The 23,139-nt window shown below is 39.0% G+C and overlaps 3 protein-coding genes across 3 annotated transcripts; all 3 read right to left on the bottom strand.

The window, feature by feature from the left end:
• Positions 1-1,743, bottom strand: LOC120043553 (interferon a3-like). Its single transcript, XM_038988109.1, has 5 exons — positions 1,609-1,743; positions 1,326-1,400; positions 1,049-1,198; positions 311-403; positions 1-96 (listed from the first exon to the last, which is right to left on the bottom strand). The coding sequence occupies exons 1-5, from the start codon at positions 1,741-1,743 to the stop codon at positions 1-3; spliced, it is 549 nt and encodes a 182-aa protein (XP_038844037.1).
• Positions 1,744-9,594: 7,851 nt separating this feature from the next.
• LOC120043554 (interferon beta-like) lies at positions 9,595-10,568 on the bottom strand. Its single transcript, XM_038988111.1, has 5 exons — positions 10,443-10,568; positions 10,257-10,343; positions 9,983-10,132; positions 9,805-9,897; positions 9,595-9,702 (listed from the first exon to the last, which is right to left on the bottom strand). Exons 1-5 carry the CDS (start codon positions 10,566-10,568, stop codon positions 9,595-9,597), a joined length of 564 nt encoding a protein of 187 aa, XP_038844039.1.
• A 6,295-nt stretch (positions 10,569-16,863) lies between these two features.
• LOC120043555 (interferon beta-like) lies at positions 16,864-17,851 on the bottom strand. Its single transcript, XM_038988112.1, has 5 exons — positions 17,726-17,851; positions 17,543-17,629; positions 17,265-17,414; positions 17,076-17,168; positions 16,864-16,971 (listed from the first exon to the last, which is right to left on the bottom strand). The coding sequence occupies exons 1-5, from the start codon at positions 17,849-17,851 to the stop codon at positions 16,864-16,866; spliced, it is 564 nt and encodes a 187-aa protein (XP_038844040.1).
• Positions 17,852-23,139: the final 5,288 nt, after the last annotated feature.

The following is a 23,139-nucleotide window of genomic DNA, read 5'->3' as shown; positions in this document are numbered from 1 at the left end:
TCACGGCTTGACTCTGCTGTCAATGAATTTCTTGAACTGCACCAAGTTTTCGCGAATCTCCTTTCGCACAATCTCCCATGCGCATGCGCTGTGTTCCTGGAGAGGGTACAAGATATACATTTTATTTAAGTCAACTCAACCACTGCAGGTGTTGTTGCTCCAACGCATCCATCGACATAAAAACGGCACTGGGCAATTCCAAGTTTCATATGTGAGTTGTGGCATTGAAATGCGTCCTATTTGTGGTGATCTAGAACTTTTGCTCAGATTAATTTAGCCTCTATTTGAGGACATTTGAAATTGGACCCACCTTGTCTTTCAAGACGGTGTTCAGCTTGTTGAAATATGTTTTCAGAGTAACCGACCCTCCATCTCCAGAGGATTTCCAAACACCACCTACGACCTGGAGACAATATAAAATGCTGGTGAGTGCATTAATTCTGAGACGGTTATGAAAATATATAAAAAAATATTTGTAGTGTATAAATTATGTAAATACCAATGCCCACGATTGTCTGCCCCCAAAATACACTGAGTGTACACAACATTAGGATCACCTTCCTAACATTGAGTTGCACCCCGTTCGACCCTCAGAACAGACTAAATTCGTCAGGGCATGTGTTCCACAGCGATAGTGGCCCATGTTGACTCCAATACTTCCCACAGTTGTGTCATGTTGGCTGGATGTCCTTTGGGTGGTGAACCATTCTTCATACACAAAGGAAACTTTTGCGCATGAGAAAGCCAGCGGCGTTGCAGTTCTTGACACATTCAAACTGGTGCGCCTGGCACCTACTAGCATACTCCCGTGAAAGACACTTACATATTTTGTCTTGCCCATTCACACTGAATGGCACAAGTACACAATCCTAGTCTCAAATGTCTGAAGGCTTCCTCCACACCAATAGGAGTGGATCTAACAAGTGAGGGATCATTGCTTTCACCTGGATTCAGCTGGCCAGTCTATGTCATGGAAAGAGCCGGTCTTCCTAATGTTTTGTACACTCAGCGTATAACCCATAGACTACACAAGAGGGATCATACTTACACATAACTCTAAGTTTTGAACTTGACGATATATGACGTTTTGGAACAGTTTAAGTTTTTTTTTGTTCCACGTGACAGACGTCAGACTGTTGTTATATAATTGGTCCACATATCGCATAGCCTCTAATGCAACCACAGAGACGTCCTCACCCTGGATAAAATAAAACAGGGTTTTAGGCATTGGGTGTCTAAAGAAGTGGTTTTAAACTTCCAATTTACTATACTGTACTTTAATTATACTGTACTTTAGTTTATCAAAATACTGAAGTGTATCCTACCTCTGTGTTCTTGTAAACATCCTCTGGAAACAGTTCGACGTTTTCTTCTGCACACTTAAGTGGAAAGAGTCCACCCTGAAATAGAATTCATATCAATATCAAGAAGTAAACTATATTGTGATAGTAACCTTAAATGAAACAACGTTGTTCAAACGTGAAAGCATTGCTTAACAATAAAATGTGCTTTAATGCAAAATAGAAATTTGAATATCATTGCGAATTTTGCGCATCAATTTGTGCACACCAAATAGCGTAGCGGACTGGTGCAGTTTAGATTCCTCACCATAACTGAGAGCAGGTCTATGCTCACGTCGTTCAGCTTCCCCAACCTAAACTGCGTCCAGTTGCAAGGTGTTGATGCTGCTGTGCCTTGGCAGAACAGAGTCAGGCAAATGCTTAACCATTTCAATACAGCCATGTTTCTTTTATAAGAAGTTGAATGGAACAGCTATTAAACACGAATAAAGACGGATTATCTTAATCTTGATTGATATGATACCTAGACTGTTGAAGTTGCCCATTTTATATAAGACAAGTATCGCTACGTAAAGGTGTCAAAATCCCTTTGTGGTGAAGAAGGGTTTCGTAGTTCAGGCTTTCGCTTCCCTTTATAAGCCCCAATTTTCAGCGGGTGATTATTAATTATGCTTTTGTAAAACTAATCAGAAAGTGTTTGCCTATCAAGTTAGCAGTTTTCATATGTAGAGAATTGCATTGGAGCAATGCATTTCATGCTAACATATTCAGCAGGTGTTAAAATGTAGGACATACTGAATATTAAAAACTAAGAAAACAATGGCTGATTTTCATTTCTATAATACAATGGTACAGGGATCTCTCCTATGAAGTGAGGCCATGTTTAGTATAAATATGCTGTAGTTTTTAGAAAGGTTTTTTGATAGGAGTAATACTGAGATCAATTTTTGTTGTCGCAGGTTGTCGACTCTCTTTGAATCAGGTAGTGCCGTCTGAAGCATTACTGTTCAGTGTTAATATTGCAAATCTTTGAAATAAAAACACGTTTTATTAAAATCCATTCAGTCTTTCATGCATTTATCTGTTTATAGACAATATGCAGTTCAAAACAGCAGCATAGTGGAGTCTATGCACTACAAATGAGCAGATGTAATATATTTATTTTAAACACGACTGTAGGCTGCCAAATAAACCTGTTGACACATTTAACAACATTTATAATTAACTGACTGCACAAATACAGTGGAATTCATCTCAAGTTTGAATATAATCATTAATTTGTTGATTGGCCAACAATCATGAATAATCAATGCCATGATCAGATAGTTCATTGTTACAAGGTAAACTAATATAAAGACTTAACATAAAAACTGCATAATCAGAAACCTACACCTCAAATTAACGTCATCATCGTCATATGATTCTATATCGAATGGGATTTTCATGGTACATTTTTTTTGTTGGAAAAATAGACCTATAACCATCATTAGCGTCATCATCATTCACATTCAGTAAAATTCACACATCATCGTCAAGGCTAATTTAGGGCATGTACTCTTTTTTTAAACAAAAATTAACAAACTTTAAAAAGACCCCTTGGAATTTACCGAATCAATTTAATAAGAATGAAGCGCATAAGAGAAAAGGAAAAGTAATTCCCCTGCATGCTGGCAATACCACCGCAATACCACCGCACTATACTCTCGATTTTAGAGGCGGCGGCTTCAGTCTTCATTCAACACTACCAGTCACTCTATTAATGCATGGATGACTGAATATGTAAATGAATACAAACAATACGATAATTGATGCATGTTTTTTTCATTTAATTTTAATATAAATAAATACATTGCCTTCACATGTACATAAATCAGTCAGTCAGTAAATATATCATCCGTCAATCTATTAGCCAGCCTCAGGTACATGTCACATGTCTCCAATGATGATTATGTGGTTTGTCCAACAGACTGCTTCTTCCTCACTGCTGGACTCTGCAGTCGATTTCGTCACCACTTGACTCTGCTGTCGTGGAATTTTTAAAACTGCACCAGTTTGAAGCGAACCTAAACCCCCACGATCTCACATGCGCATGCGCTGTGTTCCTGGAGCTCATACAATACATTCATGTTTAAGTCAAATCAACCACAGCAGGTGCAGCGCCAACGCATCCGTCGACTTAAACGGCGTTTGGAAGTTCCATGTTTCACATGTGAGTTGTGGAAGCAATATTCATCCGATTTGTGGTGATCTAGAATTTTTCCTGTGATTAATTTAGCCTCTTTTCGAGGACATTTAATATTGGACCCACCTTCTGTTTCAAGACGGTGTTCAGCTTGTCGAAATATGTTTTCATGACATGTTACCAGAAGTAACTGACCCTCCATCTCCAGAGGATGCTCCAACACCACACCCGACCTGGAGACAATATAAAATGGTGGTCAGTGAATTAGTTACGTATTAGGTAAAGTTCTGAAAACATGATACCATTTTTTGTTGTTGATTAAATCACAAATTAAATACCTATGCCAATTATTGTCTGCCCGCCAAATATAGCTTAGGCTACACCATGAGGGATCATACTTACCCATCCCTCTAATTTCTTAACTTATCTAGGTAATCTATTTTTGAACAAGTTCAGTGTTTCCTTGTTCCACGTGACAGGAATCAGGCCATTAAATAATTGAGCCATATATCCCAAAGCCTCTAATGCAACCACAGAGATGTCCTCGCCCTGTATAAAAGAAAACAGGGTTTTAGACATTAGGGTGTCTCATACATTTCATGGTTAAACTTCCAATTTATCATTTTGAAATTGTAAAAAATCATATACTATAGTTTAGGCTATCAAAATATTGCTATATGATACCGAAGTGTATCCTGCCTGTGTGTTCTTGTAAACATGCGCTGGAAACATGCGCTCGACTTCTTTTAGACACAGAACTGGAAATTGTCCACTCTGAAATAAAGTCATATCAATGTCAAAAAGTGAACTGTGTTGGAATAGTAACCTTACATTAAACGTTGTGGTACAGATAGTGAAAGCATTGGTTACATTAAATGTGTTATAATGACATATAATAAATGTAGGCCTAATAATGAGATGTATTGAGCATCAAATTGTGTTCACCAAAGAGCGGACTGGTGCAAATTTTTGCGGATTGGTGAATAAACTGCGTCTACCTGCACCGATCGGAGTCAGCTGTGCCTCGGCAGAACAGAGTCAGGTAAATACTCAACTATTTCAATAAAGACATGTTTCTTTTGATGTCATTTAAGTGTAACAGACTTTCGAAATGATTAACAACCGATTATCTTAATCTTGATTCGATATGAATCCTACATTGCTGAAGTTGTCCATCTTCTATAATAATGATGAAGTTGTCCATCTTCTATAATAATGATGAAGTTGTCCATCTTCTATAATAATGATGAAGTTGTCCATCTTCTATAATAATGATGAAGTTGTCCATCTTCTATAATAATGATGAAGTTGTCCATCTTCTATAATAAGGATAATGAGTAGTACTTGACCTCAGAAAATGAATAAATCCCCTGTAAGAGACTGAGGTTTACAAACCCAGATGCTATTTCCTGACCTTGTGAAAGTTTTTAACCTCAATCATAACCCAAACTTTTAGCATGTGAATTAATGAGTCAAATGAGCTGCGCTAACTTAGACTTAAAAATGAATTTAAATGTTACTCCTGCAATAGCGTAAGACTATTTCCTTAAATGTAATAGTTAATTGTTAATCAAAACTGACATTTAATACCATAACTTTTCTTTAGTGATTAGCAATATTCTGCCAAATGTTGACATTCTGCCCTAATTCAGAGTGTCAGACCCGTCCAACTTGTCATATTCTAGGATGTAGTTCTCAGACAGATCTACCATAGCATTTATGGCCCCTTCATGAACTTCCACAGTAATAATCCCCTGTGAATCAGATGAGATATTTCTGTTTTAGCCAGCGGTGCTTAAAAATCAGACCTATGATAATGTAGGTGTATATGGTGAATCAGAACACTTAAAATCTTGACACCTGTGGATTAACCATGATGTTTTGATATAGGTCTGTTTCAATCTCAAGTCAGTGAATCATATACTATAAAATATGATTCACCTCCATTTTTCTATTTCAGGTGCAGGGTGTCATTCTGTTTACCCATCTGGCTCCATTAGACATAAATCCTCTGATTCTCACTGAGCTCAACTGGCCCTCAGTCAAACCTCACCATTTAGACATGATCAGACTACACCTGGCTGTAACCTGACATGAACCCCACAGCAATAGGCTACATACATGTACAGTGCCTTCAGAAAGTATTCACACCTCTTTTACTTTATCCACATTTTGCTGTGTTACAGCCCGAATTGTTAAAATGTAGATGTTTTGTCACTGGCCTACACACAATACCCCATAATGTCAAAGTGTAATGATGTTTTTCAATTTTTTTTACAAATTAATAAAAAATGAAAAGCTAGAATGTCTGGTACTGTTAAAATAGCGCCGACAAATAGGGCTGCCGTGCTTCTAGCTCTTAGGAAACTTTGCAGTATTCTTTTTTTTTTATATGTTATTTCTTACGTTATTAGCCAAGGAATCTTTTGGTGTTATTACATACCACCGGGAAGAACATTTGGATATCAGGGCGACGGTAACTCACCAGCATTACCAGCATTACGACCAGGAATATGACTTTACCGAATCGGATCCTTTGTTCATACCCCCCATGGCAATTGAACTGATTCCGAACGCTCTTTCAAAACACCACCGGAGGCGAGCACACCACCCACTGCTTCAGAGTATATTACTCACTAATGTTCAGTCTCTGGATAATAAAGTTGACTAGATCAGGCCGAGGATTTACTTCCAGAGAGACACCGGGGATTGTAAAATACTCTTTCACGGGACTGGGATATGTTCCGGGTAGCCTCCGAGAACAATATAGACGAATGCACTGATACGGTGACTGAGTTTATCAGGAAGTGTATAGGAGATGTTGTACCACTGTGACTAATTAAACCTACTCTAACCAGAAACCGTGGCTAGATGGCAGCATTCGCGCAAAACTGAAAGCACGAACCATCGCATTTAACCATGGCAAGGTGACTGGGAATATGGCCGAATACAAACAGTGTAGTTATTCCCTCCGTAAGGCATTCAAACAGGCAAAACGTCAGAATAGAGACAAAGTGGAGTTGCAATTCAACGGCTCAGACACGAGATGTATGTGGCAGGGTCTACAGGCAATCACGAACTACAAAGGGAAAATCAGCCACGTAGCGGACACCGACAAGCTAAACACCTTCGCCCCCGCTTTGAGGATAACACAGTGCCACCGACACGGCCACTACCAAGGACTGTGGGCTCTCCTTCTCCATGGTCGACGTGAGTAAGACATGTAAGCATGTTAACCCTTGCAAGGCTGCCGTCCAGGACGGCATCCCTAGCCGCGTCCACAGAGCATGCGCAGACCAGCTGGCTGGAGTTTTCACAGACATATTCAATCTCTCCCTATCCCAGTCTGTTGTCCCCACAAGCTTCAAGATGCCCACCATTGTTCCTGTACTCAAGAAAGCAAAGGTAACTGAACTAAATGGCTATTGCCCTGTAGCACTCACTTCTGTCATCATGAAGTGCTTTGAGAGACTATTCAAGGATCATATCACCTTCACCTTACCTGACACCCTAGACCCACTTCAATTTGCTTACTACCCCAATAGATCCACAGACGATGCAATCGCCATCACACTGTACATTGTCCTATCCCATCTGGACAAGAGGAATGCCTATGTAAGAATGCGTTTCATTGACTATTGAAGAAGGTTAAACCAAGGCCTTATACCTTTTAAAGCATTTCCTTTCCAATACTAATGTATGTTTGATAATTATATAGACCTGATTGAAGAAATTGACCAACACTATAGCTCAGCATTCAACACCATAGTACCCTCCAAGCTCATCATTAAGCTCGATGCCCTGGGTTGAACCTCATCCTGTGCAACTGGGTCCTGTACTTGCTGACGGGCCGCCCCCAGGGGGTGATGGTAGGAAACAACACCTCCACTTTGCTGATCCTCAACACTGGGGCTCCACAAGGATGCGTGCTCAGCACCTTCCTGTACTCCCTGTTCACCCATGACTGCGTGGCCACACATGTTTCCAACCCGTTTATCAAGTTTGAAGACGACACAACAGTAGTAGGCCTGATTACCAACAATGACGAGACAGCCTACAGGGAGGAGGTGAGGGCCCTGGGAGTGTAGTGCCAGGAAAATAACCTCTCACCCAACCTCAACAAAACAAAGGAGATGATCATGTACTTCAGGAGACAGCAGAGGGAGCACCCCCCTATCCACATCGACAGGACCACAGTGGAAAAGGTGGAAAGCTTCAAGTTCCTCTGCGTACACATTACTGACAAACTGAAATGGTCCACCCGCACAGACAGTGTGGTGAAGAAGGTGCAACATCGCCTCTTCAACCTCAGGAGGCTGAAGAAATGTGGCTTGGCACCTAAAACCCTGACAAACTTTAACAGATGCACAATTGAGAGCATCCTGTCGTGCTATATCACCGCCTGATACGGCAACTGCACCGCCTGCAACCGCAGGGCTCTCCAGAGGGTGGTGAGGTCTGCCCAACCCATCACCGGGGTTAAACTACATGCCCTCCAGTACACCTACAGCACCTGATATTACAGAAAGGCCAGTACAGGTGCATCAAAGCTGGGACCGAGAGATAGAAGCTGTTTTTCAATCTCAAGGCCGTCAGACTGTTAAATAGCCATCATTAGCACATTAGAGGCTGCTGCCCTATAAACATAGACTTGAAATCACTGGCCACTTTAATAATGGAACACTAGTCACTTTAATAATGTTTACATATTTTGCATTACCCATCTCATTTGTATGTCCTGTATTCTACCCTATTCTACTGTATTTTAGTCTATTTAGTTTAGTCTGACATTGCTCGTCCAAATATTTATATATTCTTAATTCCTTTACTTTAGATTGTGTGTTGTTCGATATTACTTGTTAGATATTACTGTTAGATATCACTGCACTGTTGGAGCTAGAAACACAAGCATTTCACTACACCCACAATATCATCTGCTAAACACGTGTGACAAATACATTTTTATTTTATTTGAGTCAATAAGTATTCAACCCCTTTGTTGTGGCAAGACTAAATAAGTTCAGGAGTAAAAATATGCTTAACATAAGTTGCATCACTCTGTATTTCATTTTTAAAGAAATTTGCACAAAAATCTAAAAACTGATTTTCACTTTGTCATTATGGGGTATTTTTGTGTAGATAGATGAGGGAAACAATTATAGTATATAATCAATTTTGAATTCAGGTTGTAACACAGCAAAACATGGAATATGTCAAGGGGTATGAACCCTTTTTGACGGCACTAAGGAAATAAATTCAAACTGAAAGTGGAAAAGGAAACAGTAGGGAAAACTGCTTTACCTCACCGCTTGTGAATCCACTATGCGTCTGTTCTGTCTATTTGGCGAATATTGTTCTGATTACGTTATTGTGGAATGCATTTTCATGGCGGGGGTTGAAACAGAATTCGTAAGAGCTCAAAGTACTGTGTTCTAACAGGCGAGCCCTGCTGAAACCCGTTTACTTATCCTCATTGAAGACAGTCATTTAATATAGCTTAACTACATTTTGAGAAGTTACATCTGACTTGTTTTTAGGGCTTTCCTTTATCGATTATTAGGCTATAGGCCAGCCGTCCACTCCCGAATAGCGCAGCAGTTTAGGGCACTGCATCTCATTGCTAGAGGTGTCAATACAGACCCTGGTTCAATTCTAGGCTGTATCACTACTGGCCATTGATTGGGAGTCCCATAGGGCGGCGCACAATTGGCCGAGCGTCGTCCGGGTTAGAGTTTGGCCGGGGTCAGCCGTCATTGTAAATAAGAATTTGTTCTAAACTGGCAGTGCCTAGTTAAATAAAAATAAATGTAAAAAATTGTCCTGAGCATGTTTAACTCAAATCTGAACTTTCACACACTGACAGACAGTGCATCACGATGCTACAGAATGAGCACACAGAGTAGCAATATTTAAAAGTATTAAAAAATGTGTATTTACTTGACAGCAACAGTATGCACGATTTTCAAATAAATATGTAAATAAATATATAACCTTGATAGATAAAATCATTAATGCCTTATATTGCAGTTTGACATTACACATTACATAATTGTAGAATGGTAGACTATCAAAATCAAGTACAGTATGTAAATCAGTTCGGCAAGTTCAAATTCATGTTCTGTTGGCCCACAGAAGGCTATCAGAGTTGTGTTCCAGAATGAACTGTAGTGTGTACAGGAGCTCTTTTCGAACCACTTCCCAGGCGCAGTAACTGAAATTCTGTGAAAATAAAAATGAACTGTTCGGGAAATGTAGGCTAATATTCATAGAGATATTATCAAAACAGTGATTTTCATTATAATGTATTTGCTTGTACCCTACTTTTTCTTTAAGGACAGCTGCGATGTTCCCAAAATATGTCTTCAGCACCTTTGCCCTGACTAGATAATCACATGTATCCACGCTCCCCATCATCTGACACAAGAAGAAATGAATTCAAATGTCAACATACCACATTTAAACAGTTAAGCTATCTGTATTGGCATAGGTAGGTACTCACACATTTGCTCTCTTCAATCTGGCGGTATACAATATTCTGAAAATTCTCCAACTTCTGTTGGTCCCACTTAGTAGGCATGTCGTCAGCTCCAAACAATGTGTCGATGTTCTTCAATGTCTCATAAATAGCCTTAGCACCACTGCTGCTCAACTGAAATGGAAAACAACAAAAATTTCTAAAAACATCAATGGCAGTTTTCTACTTTCTAATCCTAACATTTGCGAATACTATTTCATGCTGTAAAGAACACTTGGATATGCGCCCATGCACTTACCAGTGGCGCGCCGGAGGTTGTGAAAGCAGTGGCTGGGAATGCCATGAAGACATTCTCCTGCAGACACTCCAGAGGAAAATTACCCCCCTGAAAGAAATAGAAAACACTGAAGTCAGGTTGAGCTATTCAGTTAATAAACATAGTTGGATAATACATCTCAAGTCAAAAGTAATTTAAAAAATGTACCATGTCTCTCAGTAGGTTGTGGGTTACTCGCACCAGCTGTCCTTGTAGCTGACAAGGCATGGGCATGGAGCAAACTTGCGCAAGGCAGAGGAAAGTGCTCATCCAAGTGATAGTCTGAAGTGCCATTCTTGGGGTAGCTAGATGACCTGTAACAGAGTATCATTGTTAGTTGAATATAATCCTGAAAATGATTCATTCGTTGAAACCTGAAGCAATGATCAAATGATATATTGACTCACCTGTTGCCAGGACAGTACACATTTCCTCCAGAGTCAGAATTTGTTTTCTGATCCCATATCTGCGGCTTAACTTAAATTGTGAGAATTTAAAGGATGAACAAAAAGTGAAAGGGGGTCTCACTAGGTGTATAAAATGAATGAATTTGAGAAAGTTTGGCCTAGTGAAAACCGCAATAGGACTACCGGATTTCCCTTTTCGTATCCTCCACTTCTCTCTCATCATGTGCCTAATGTGTCCTCAGTAGGCTAGGTCTAAACAATGTAAGTCACCTGGCTTTGCGAAGGCTCAAACATTGCTAAAACATAGAGAGAGAGAGAATATCGACCCTGAACTATACAATCTAAAAAGAAAAGGTTCCTTGAGTATCCTTTAGGGGTTCTTCAGATTGAAACTGTGGTGAAACTCCTATAAAAATGGTTCTTCAAAGAAACCCTTATAATGGATCCTCAAAGAACCTTTTGAACAACCTTTTGGGGTTAATTTAACTACCCCCCCCCCCCCAATTATTATTAATACAAATTATAATTTGCATAACAATAACAACAATTACACCATATTTTAGTTCTCTTTGTTTATTATGATTTTAGAGGCAAAGCAGAATACAAAAATCTAAATATGAGGTCATCTCCCAGCAGGACCACAAGTCCAATGGGTGTGTCCTCTGACGTGTTGATGTTCTCCGTATCCATAGCCAGAATGATTTTGCATGGTGATCGAACAGGTTTCCCGTTTTATTCATCAGAGGTATAGGGAGGGTGAAGTCCGTGAATCCACAAAACAGTAGATATGCAGATGATTAACAGAACGTGCACACGACAGAATTCATACCTTGGTTTTTGTGATGAAAATGAATGAGGGGGTAAAAAACGTTGGCAATGGTTTTCATAAACATACCTTTGGGATATTCATTGAAGAGGTAGAGGGGGAGGATGGTCAATGTGATTACCTTGTATGCCTCCTCGTTTGTATACCTGCAGACATAAACCCAAAAGTGAGCAGTTCAGTCATCTGAACCCAATACAGCTAGCCTTCAACATATTCTTATAGCCTACATAGTCTTACCTCTTTGTTGATTGATATCCATTGAATTGTGTCCATTTTATTTATTTTTTATTAAAGATTTGCACAAAAATTCAAAGATAGATGGTGTCATCATAAAACAAAATCAATTTAGATCAAACAAGGGACAAACCTTACCTTAAATGAGGAGATCTTTACATGTTTCAATTAAGCGTCTGCACCTGCTGTCCTTTCCAATTCAAATCCAAATGTTTCAGTTGGGCAGTTAGCTTCCTCCTATAGGGTTCTTGGAAGAACTTTTTGGGGGTCATTTTCAGTGCCAATAATCCGTAAGCTTATTCTAAGAACTTTGAGGTTCTGAGAAAGAACCCTTGTTGAACCCTTAATTTTTAGAGTGTACAATGAATGCTGTAGACCTCTATATGTCTTTATCATCTAAATAATCCGTTAACATAAAAATGCTAATATCTTGTCATTACTTATCTGATTAAACCAATTTGCCAATGTGTTGTGATAACCTTAGCGTAGGTTTGTCCGAAAATGACGTCAAATATTTCAAACGGCCTAATAGACATACTACAATATGCGATCCTCCTGGACATGCTACGTTAAAGGGACCATCTGCGGTTGGTACTTACAATTTGGGACTTTTAAATGAATTATATATAGCTATTGATTCTTGAAGAATAGACATATATATATATAACTTATAAACGCCTCATAGTTCAACTGTCGCACCCCATCAGAACCCAAATTCTAAGCTTTATTTACTCCGTTGTTTGTAAATAATTTAGCTAATTGTAAGCAAATACTTTAAATCCTCAAAATGTGGTTAAAACTGTAGTCTCATTTTGATTTCATTGATGGTCCGACACTTGCATCCTGATCTCTCTATGAATTTGACAGTTGCTACTTTTCTTCAACCCCATCCCTTTGCTATTTACCAAAACAGTGGCGGGGTAAGGCTTAGTTGTTGTTTGATTTGCAGGTTTCCCCTTCTAAAAAAGTACGACTATAAACAAATGAATGCATGAAAGAATGACTCAATGAATACAGTTGAAGTCGGAAGTTTACATAAACTTAGGTTGGAATCATTAAAACTCGTTTTTCAACCACTCCACAAATTTCTTGTTAACAAACTATAGTTTTGGCAGGTCGGTTAGGTCATCTACTTTGTGCATGACACAAGTCATTTTTCCAACAGTTGTTTACAGTCAGATTATTTCACTTATAATTCACTGTATCACAATTCCAGTGGGTCAGAAGTTTATTTACACTAAGTTGACTGTGCCTTTAAACAACTTGGAAAATTCAAGAAAATTATGTCATGGCTTTAGAAGCTTCTGATAGGCTAATTGACAAAATTTGAGTCAATTGGAGGTGTACCTGTGGATGTATTTCAAGGCCTACCTTCAAACTCAGTGCCTCTGTGCTTGACATCATGGGTAAATCTGCCAAGACCTCTGAAAACAATTGTAGACCTCCACAAGTCTGGTTCATCCTTTGGAGCAATTTCCAAATACCTGAAGGTACCACGTTCATCTGTACAAACAATAGTACGCAAGTATAATCACCATGGGACCACGCAGCCGTCATACCACTCAGGAAGGAGACGTGTTCTGTCTCCTAGAGATGAAAGTACTTTGGTGCGAAAAGTGCAAATCAATCCCAGAAAAACAGCAAAGGACCTTGTGAAGATGCTGGAGGAAACAGATACAAAAGTATCTATATCCACAGTAAACGAGTCCTATATCGACATAACCTGAAAGGCCGCTCGGCAAGGAAAAAGCCACTGGTACAAAACTGCTATAAAAAAGCCAGATTACGGTTTGCAACTGCACACGGGGACAAAGATCGTACTTTTTGGAGAAATGTCCTCTGGTCTGATGAAACAAAAATAGGACAGTTTGGCCATAATGACCATCGTTATGTTTGGAGGAAAAGGGGGAGGCTTGCCAGCCGAAGAACACCATTCCAACTGTGAGACACGGGGGTGGCAGCATCATTTTGTGGGAGTGCTTTGCTGCAGGAGGGACTGGTGCACTTCACAAAATAGATGGCATCATGAGGCAGGAAAATGATGTGGATATATTGAAGCAGCATCTCAAGACGTCAGTCAGGAAGATAAAGCTTGGTCGCAATTGGGTCTTCCAAATGGACAATGACCCCAAGCATACTTCCAAAGTTGTGGCAAAATGGCTTAAGAACAACAAAGTTTAGGTAGTGGAGTGGCCATCACAAAGCCCTGACCTCAATCCAATAGAAGATTTGTGGGCAGAACTGAAAAAGTGTGTGCGAGCAAGGAGGCCTACAAAACTGACTCAGTTACACCAGCTCTATCAAGATGAATGGGCCAAAATTCACCAAACTTATAGTGGGAATCTTGTGGAAGGCTACCCAAAACGTTTGACCCAAGTTAAACAATTGAAAGGCAATGCTACCAAATACTAATTGAGTGTATGTAAACTTCTGGCCCACTTGAAATGTGATGAAAGAAGTAATAGCTAAAATAAATACTTCTCTCTACTATTATTATGACATTTCACATTCTTAAAATAAAGTGGTGATCCCAACTGACCTAACACAGGGAATTTTTACTCTGATTAAATGTCAGGAATTGTGAAAAACTGAGTTTAAATGTATTTGGATAAGGTGTATGTAAACACCGACTTCAACTGTATATGCATATGAAAACAAGATTCATGTCACGCCCTGACCGTAGAGAGCTTTTTATGTCACTATTTTGGTTTGGTCAGGGTGTGATTTGGGTGGGCATTCTATGTTCCTTTTTCTATGTTTTGTATTTTTTTGTGTTTGGCCGGGTGTGGTTCTCAATCAGAGGCAGCTGTCTATCGTTGTCTCTGATTGAGAACCATACTTAGGTAGCTTTTCCCCACCGATGCTTTGTTCCGATTATTCTTCATGCAACGATGACCGTGACAATTCATGTATTTTTTATTCAATGTTATTGTGAATAAATAAAATAATATCAGTCAACCAGTATCTCTCTCTCTCTGTGAGATGATGATTTACATTTTTGTCATTTAGCAGACGCTCTTAGCCAGAGCGACTTACAGTGGTGAGTGCATACAGTTTTACTATGTTTTTACTGGTCCCCCGTGGAAGTTGAACCCACAGCATTGGCATTGGAAGCACCATGCTCTACCAGCTGAGCCACAGAACTTAATATGATCACTTTATGTTTGCATCTTCTGCATCCCATTCATGTCTATACAGTTGAATTAAACCGTTGATAATAACTGATGATTTAATAGAAATTAACCATTTTATGAGATCTGTATCTGAATAATCAGGCTAACATTAACATTTGAATAGTTTGTCGTTGGGAGAGACTCGCAGGCCTATATGAATGAACCAATTTGCCAATGTGTTGTGATAACATAATCGTAGGTTTATTAGAAAATGACCTTAATCATAATTCCTTATAAAGGAATAAATACATAGCCTTCACATATAAATATCAGTCAACCCATGTTTATAAATAAATAATTCAGTCAGTAAAAAGATAAGCTATCAATCAATTAGCCAGTCTCAGAAACATGTCACATGTCTCCAATGATGATTATGTGGTTCTCCAAAAGACCGCTTCTTCCTCACGTCTTGACTCTGCTGTCGAGAAATTTATTGAACTGCACCAGGTTGTCGGGAACCTCCACTCGCGTGATCTCCCATACACATGCGCTGTGTTCCTGGATAGCATACAATGTGTATGTATATACATTTTTTCAGTCACCTCAATCACAGCAGGTGCTGCGTCAACGCATCCTACGACAGCACAACGGCGCTTGGAAGTTCCCAGTTTCCTGTGTGATTTGTGGCAGCGAAATGCATCCTATTTGTGGTGATGTAGAACTTTTGCTCAGACTAATTTAGCCTCTATTCGAGGGCATTTGATATTGGACCCACCCAGTGGCGACCGGTTATCAGTGCAGGTGGGGAAGAACTCCATCTGTTTTGAGCCCCATCTGTTTTAACTACAACAGCAAAAAAAGTTTTTAAAAATGTAACCTTTTTTGGTTGTTGCCTGTTTTGCATGTTATTTTGGCATTAATACGTGTCACATATCAGTTTGTAAACGATATAAAAAATAAGTAATTATTGAGTTAATAAAGCTGCATACAAACATGGTCTCTTTTTTTGCTTTCTTGAGTAAGGCAGCTCCAAAATGCAGGTGTTTCAGCCTAGCTCAGTGCGTTCTGTGGTGGTGGGGCAGTCAGCGGAAAATACAGAGCTGTAAATAAGAATTTGTTATAAATTGACTTGCCTAGTTAAATAAAGGTTAAATATCTATATATAATAATATTTTTTAAAAGACAATAGCTGTAGGATCAACAGAGGCATTCGGGGCAGTAAGAGGGACAGAAATTCGGTTACTTACATTTTGTCTTTCAACGCCCCTGGGATAATGTACATTTGGTGAAGAATTATGACAACTAAGCGAAACAATGGTGGGGATTAAATGAGCTGGGCTAGCTTTAGTGAATTCACACTGCACCTGTTATTCGGCTCTATTCGGCTAATATTGTTCCGATTACGTTATTGACTGTGGAAAGCAATTTCATAGAGGGGGTTGGAACCAAAGAATTGGGAATTATAATAATGTAATAGGATGTCCATGGTCGGAACGGAAATCGTATTGGAGCGCAGAGTACAACAAAACAGGCCCGCCCTGTCCAGTGCTAAAACACACTTAATTGACAAAAAGCTTTTGAATAATAACTACATTTTGAGAAGATACAGTTGACTTGTTTTTATGGCTTTCCTTAATGGATTAGTAGGCTATAGGACTAATTGTACTGACATCCATATGACCTGAGCATGTTTAATACAAATATGAATGTTCACACATCGACAGACTGGGCTACAGAATGAGCACACAAATTAACAATATTTAAAAGTATATAAATGTTTATTAACTTAACATTTAACGAGGAGCAACAATGGGCACGCTTTTCAAATAGATAAATAAATACATCCATGAATAGGCATACATAAATAAATAACCTTGATAAATAAATAAATACATGAATAATACTGCTGTTTGACATTGCACATTATATGATTGTAGAACAGTAGGCTTTTAAAATCAAGCACAATTGTAAAACACAATTGTAAAAAAGTGCAAGTTCAAAGTTCAAATTCATGTTCTGTTGGCCCACAGAAGGCTATCAGAGTTGTGTTCCAGAATGAACTGTAGTGTGTACAGGAGCTCTTTTCGAACCACTTCCCAGGCGCAGTAACTGAAATTCTGTGAAAATAAAAATAAACTGTTAGGGCAATGTAGGGTAATATTGTCCAATGTACAGATATTATCAAAACAATGTGTCTATTTGTGTTTAAGCTATAGTCTACCTTTTCTTTTAGTACTGCTGCAATGTTCCCAAAGTACGTATTCAGTCCTTCTGCCCTGATGAGATAATCACTTGTATCCACACTGACCATCATCTGCCAGAAAGAAAAAGGCAGGCGATGAATAATAATAAAAATGCCACAATACCACAATTAAACAGTTAAGCTATCTGTGTTGGCATAGTAACTCACACATTTGCTCTCTTCAATCTGGCGGTATACAATATTCTGAAAATTCTCCAACTTCTGTTGGTCCCACTTAGTAGGCAGGTCGTCAGCTCCAAACAATGTGTCGATGTTCTTTAATGTCTCATAAATAGCCTTAGCACCACTGCTGCTCAACTGAAACGGACAACAACAATTTCAAATAACATAAATGGTAGTATAAAGTGTTCTACTTTCTAATCCTAACGGTTGCAAATACTCGTTCATGCTGTAAAGAACACTTGGATGTACTCGCTTGCCTTTACCTGTGGGGCGCCGGAGATTGCAAATGCGGTGGCTGGGAATGCCATGAAGACATTCTCCTGCAGACACTCCAGAGGAAAATGTCCCCCCTGAAAGAAAGAGAAAACACAGCATTCACGTTGAGCTATTCAGTTAAACATAGTTGGATAATACTTCTCAAGACAAAAGCAATATAAAAAATGTACCATGTCTCTCAGTAGGTTGTGGGTTATTCGCACCAGCTGTCCTTGTAGCTGGCAAGGCATGGGCATGGAGCAAACTTGCGCAAGGCAGAGGAAGGCGCTCATCCAAGTGATAGTCTGAAGTGCCATTCTTATTGTAGTTAGATGATCTCCAGCAGAAGATAATTGATAGTTGAATATAATCCTGAAAATAATTCATTAATTGAATCCTGAAGCAATTATCAAATGATAGCATGTTGCAACTCACCTGTTGCCAGTATGCTGCAAATTTCCTCCAGTCAGAATGTGGTTTGTGTTCTGATCCCATATCTGCGGATTCATTTAAATAGTGATGGTTGAAAGGATGTACAAAAAGTGAAAGGGTGTCTCGCTAAATTAGGAGTTAAAATGAATGAATTTGGGAAAGTTTTGCCTAGTGAACCGCAAGACCGGATCTCTCTTTTCGTGTGCTCCACTTCCCTCTCATCGTGTTTCGAGTGGTCCTACATAGGAGGCACTTGGTCTAGGTAGGTTTAATAAATGTAACTCATAGCTGGCCTTGTGCACGCTCAAATATTTCTAAGACAGGGAGAAGGAGAGAGAGAGAGACAGAGAGAGAATATCAACCCCTTAACTTTACAATGAATGCTATTGACCTCTTTATTTGCTTGTTTGTTTGTTTGTCTCTCTCTCTCTCTCTCTCTCTCTCTCTCTCTCTCTCTCTCTCTCTCTCTCTCTCTCTCTCTCTCTCTCTCTGTGTGTTTGTTTGTGTCTGCGTGCGTGCGTACGTGTGTCTGTGAGAGAGAGGGAGTGAGAGATGATGATTTAATATGATCTCGTTCTGTTTGGATATTCTGTCTTTAATCCCATTCATGTCTATATATTTGAATTAAACTCTTGATAATAACTGATGATTAAATAGAAATTAAGCAGCATTTTATGACGTCCGTATCTGAATAATGAGGCTAACATTAACATTTTACTATTTATTCCTTACGAAAGACTAGCAGGGATATTCCTATAAATAAACCAATGTGCCAATGTGTTGTGATAACGTTATCGTAGGCTTATTAGAAAAATACCTCAATCCTAATTCCTTATAATACTACTTTTCATCGTCTTGGATATGCTTAGCTAAAGGGGACATTTCTGCGATTGCTACATCCCATTTTGACTTTTAAATTAATGATACACAGGCTACCTATTGACTCTTGAAGAATATATAACTTTTAAATGCCTAATGAGCTTCGTTCACCTGTCTTACTTCAACAGAACCCAAAATGTACTTTTATTATGACATTGTTTGAAACAATATACATCTAAACAAACACTGTATGGCTTCAAAATGAAGGTAAAATTATCATTTTGATCTCTTGGATGGTCATTACTTGACTAAGTAGCTCTCTGACAGTGGTTACTTTTCTCGAACCCTATTACTCAGCAATTTACCAAAATATTGGTTGAGTGACCACTATGTTGTTGTTTTTTACTGCATATTGTCTATAAACCAAAGAATGCATGAAAGACTGAATGGATGACTGAATATGTAAATAAATACAAACAATATGATAATGGATGCATGTTTTTTTCATTTAATTTAATATAAATAAATAACAGAATAAATAAATACATAGCCTTCACATGTACATAAATCAGTCAGTTAGTAAATATATAATCCATCAATCTATTAGCCAGCTTCAGGTACATGTCACATGTCTCTGATGATTATTATGTGGTTGTCCAACAGACCGCTTCTTCCTCACTCGACATTGCACCGCTTGACTCTGCTTTCGAGGAATTTTTAAAACTGCATCAGTTTGTAGCAAACTTCCAAGTTCCAAGTTTCACATGTGAGTTGTTGCAGCAAAATTCATCCGATTTGTGGTGATCAAAATATGTTTTCAGAGACGCGTTGCCTGAAGTAATCGACCCTCCATCTCCAGAGGGTGCCCCAACACCACACCCGACCTGGAGACAATATAAAATGGTGGTCAGTGAATTAGTTCTGTTTTAAGAAAAGTTCTGAAAATGTTATACAAATATAATTTAGATTAAATCACAAATTAAAGACATGTGCCAATTATTGTCTGCTCCCCAAATATAGCTTAGGCTACAACATGAGGGATCACACTTACGCATCCCTCTAATTTCTTAACTTCTTATGGCTGAAGGGGCAGTATTGAGTAGCTTGGATGTAAGGTGCACAGAGGTGCCCATTTTAAACGGCCTGCTCCTCAGTCCCAGTTGCTAATATATGCATATTATTAGTAGTATTGGATAGAAAACACAGAAGTTTCTAAAACTGTTTGAATTATGTCTGTGAGTATAACAGAACTCACATGGCAGGCAAAAACCTGAGAAGTTCCACTTCCTGTTTATATTTTTTCTGGGGGTGCCAAATTTTCAACCAAGGTCCCATTGAAATCACAGCGAGACATTGATGAGTTTTCACTTCCTACGGCTTCCACTAGATGTCAACAGTCAATGGAACTTTGTCTGATGACTCTAATGTGAAGGGGGGCCGAAGGAGACAGGAATTAGTGACCACTGCCAGGAGGTGATCGCGCATTGAACATGCGCCTTCACGTGATAGGCAGCTTCGTTCCTTCGGTCAACTGAAGTCGATGAAATTCTCCGGTTGGAACGTTATTCAAGATGTATGTTAACAACATTCTAAAGATTGATTCAGTACATCGTTTGACATGTTTCTACTGACTGTAACGGAACTTTTGGACATTTCGTCACGTTATAGTGGACGGTAGTGGACGCGCTTTGGGTGGGGCGTTTGGTAAACAATTCCAAAGTAGCTAATTGGACATAAATAACAGACATTATTGAACAAGTCAAGCATTTATTGTGGACCTGGGATTCCTAGGACTGCATTCTGATGAATTCATCAAAAGTAAGGAAACATTTATCATGTATTTTCTGGTTTCTGTTGCGTCCAACATGGCGGCTAATTTGGCTATTGTTCTGAGCTCCGTCTCAGATTATTGCATGGTTTATTTTTCCGTAAAGTTTTTTTGAAATCTGACACAGCAGTTGCATTAAGGAGAGGTATATCTATAATTCCATGTGTATAACTTGTATTATCATCTACATTTATGATGAGTATTTCTGTTGAAACGATGTGGCTATGCAAAATCACTTGATGTTTTGCAACTAGTGAATCTAACGCGCCAATGTAAACTCAGATTTTTTAATATAAATATGAACTTAATCAAACAATACATGCATGTATTGTGTAACATGAAGTCCTATGAGTGTCATCTAATGAACATAATCAAAGGTTAGTGATTAATATTCTCTATTTCTGGTTTTTGTGAAAGCTATATTTCGCTGGAAAAAATGGCTGTGCTTATTGTGGTTTTGTGGTGACCTAACATAATCGTTTGTAGTGCTTTAGCTGAAAAGCAAATTTGAAATCGGACACTTTGGTGGGATTAACAACAAGATTACCTTTAAAATGATATAAGACACATCTGTTTGAGGAATTTTAATTATGAGATTTCTGCTTTTTGAATTTGGCGCCCTGCACTTTCACTCGCTGTAGTCATATCATCCCGGTAGCGGGATGGCAGCCATAAAAGGTTTTAACTTAAACTTCTTGAGGGCAGGGGGCAGCATTTTCACTTTCGGATAAATAGAATGCCAAAATTAAACTGCCTGCTACTCATCCCCAGAATATAAGATATGCATATTATTAGTAGATTTGGATAGAAAACACTCTGAAGTTTCTAAAACTGTTTGAATCATGTCTGTGAGAATAACAGAACTTATGTAGCAGGCAAAACCCTGAGGACAAACCATTCAGAATTTTTTTTTTTTTTCAATTAGTTTTCTTAGAGACACCAGATTTCTAATGGACTTGCTTGCAGTTCATACCGCTTCCACTGGATGTCACCAGTCCTTGGAAATCGGGTTGAGGTTATTCCTTTGTGTAATGAAGAAGTAGGGCTATCGTAAATGAGGGTCACATGAAGTACATTTTTTGAGAGAGGCACGTTACGGAAAAAGTTGCGTCAGTTTGTTTTCTTTTTGTATTGAACACAGATCATCCCGTCTTCAAATTGATCGATTATTAACGTTTAAAAATACCTAACGTTGTATTACAAAAGTAGTTTGAAATGTTTTGGTAAAGTTTACATGTAACTTTTTATATATTTTGTAGTGAAGTGGCGAAAGTTGGAAGCTGTGTTTTTCTGGATGAAACGGTCCAAATAAATTGACATTTTGGATATATATTTACGGAATTAATCGAACAAAAGGACCATTTGTGATGTTTATGGGACATATTGGAGTGCCAACAAAAGAATTTCGTCAAAGGTAAGGCATGATTTATATTTTATTTCTACGTTTTGTGTCGTGCTTGCAGTGTTGAAATATGCTACTCCCTTTGTTTACTGTTGTGCTATCATCAGATAATAGCATCTTATGCTTTCGCCGAAAAGCCTTTTTGAAATCTGACATGTTGGCTGGATTCACAACAAGTGTAGCTTTAATTTGGTGTATTGCATGTGTGATTTCATGAAAGTTTAATATTTATAGTAATTTACGGCTTTACGGCGAAAGCAAACCGTGCTATTATCTGAGGACAGCACCCCATCAAACAAAGACAGAGCAATCATAATTCAACCCGCCAGGCGCGACACAAAACTCAGAAATAAAGATATTGTAACGACCCTGGGTTTATAAGCGCGGAAATCGACTCTGCCGCTCGAGCATGCTTTTGCGGCACAGTCGATAGCGCGCCGGACCTCGGGCTAGAAGGTCGAGGGTTCGAGACCTGCTCCCTGCTGTTTCATTACATTGGTGTCAGAAGTGATCGGACCTTGCATCCACGACAGTGTGTGTGCTTGGCCAGTGAGCGCGTTCCTGTAAGACGTAGAGTCGCAAGCTAGCGCGAGGACGCGCTCTTTGAAAGGAGGGAGTAGTGTAACGACCCTGGGTTTATAAGCGCGGAAATCGACTCTGCCTGCTCGAGAATGCTTTTGCGGCACAGTCGATAGCGCGCTGGACTTCTGGCTAGAAGGTCGAGGGTTCGAGACCTGCTCCCTGCTGTTTCATTACAATATAATTCATGCCTTACCTTTGACGAGCTTCTTCTGTTGGCACTCCAATATGTCCCATAAACATCACAAATGGTCCTTTTGTTAGATTAATTCCGTCGTTATATATCCAAAATCTCTATTTATTTGGCGCGTTTGATCCAGAAAAACACCGGTTCCAACTCACGCTACATGACTACAAAATATCTCATTAGTTACCTGTAATCTTTGTCCAAACATTTCAAACAACTTTTGTACTACAACTTTATGTATTCTTTTACGTAAATAATCTATCAAATTTAAGACGGGAGAAACTGTGTTCAATACCGGACGAAAACAAAGAAAGCATGTTCCAGGTCGCGCGCACCAAAACATTAGAGTGCACCTGGA

The sequence above is a fragment of the Salvelinus namaycush genome, unplaced genomic scaffold (genome assembly GCF_016432855.1).
Source record: "Salvelinus namaycush isolate Seneca unplaced genomic scaffold, SaNama_1.0 Scaffold956, whole genome shotgun sequence".
Classification (NCBI taxonomy): domain Eukaryota; kingdom Metazoa; phylum Chordata; class Actinopteri; order Salmoniformes; family Salmonidae; genus Salvelinus; species Salvelinus namaycush.
This window is presented reverse-complemented; position numbering and strand designations above follow the sequence as displayed.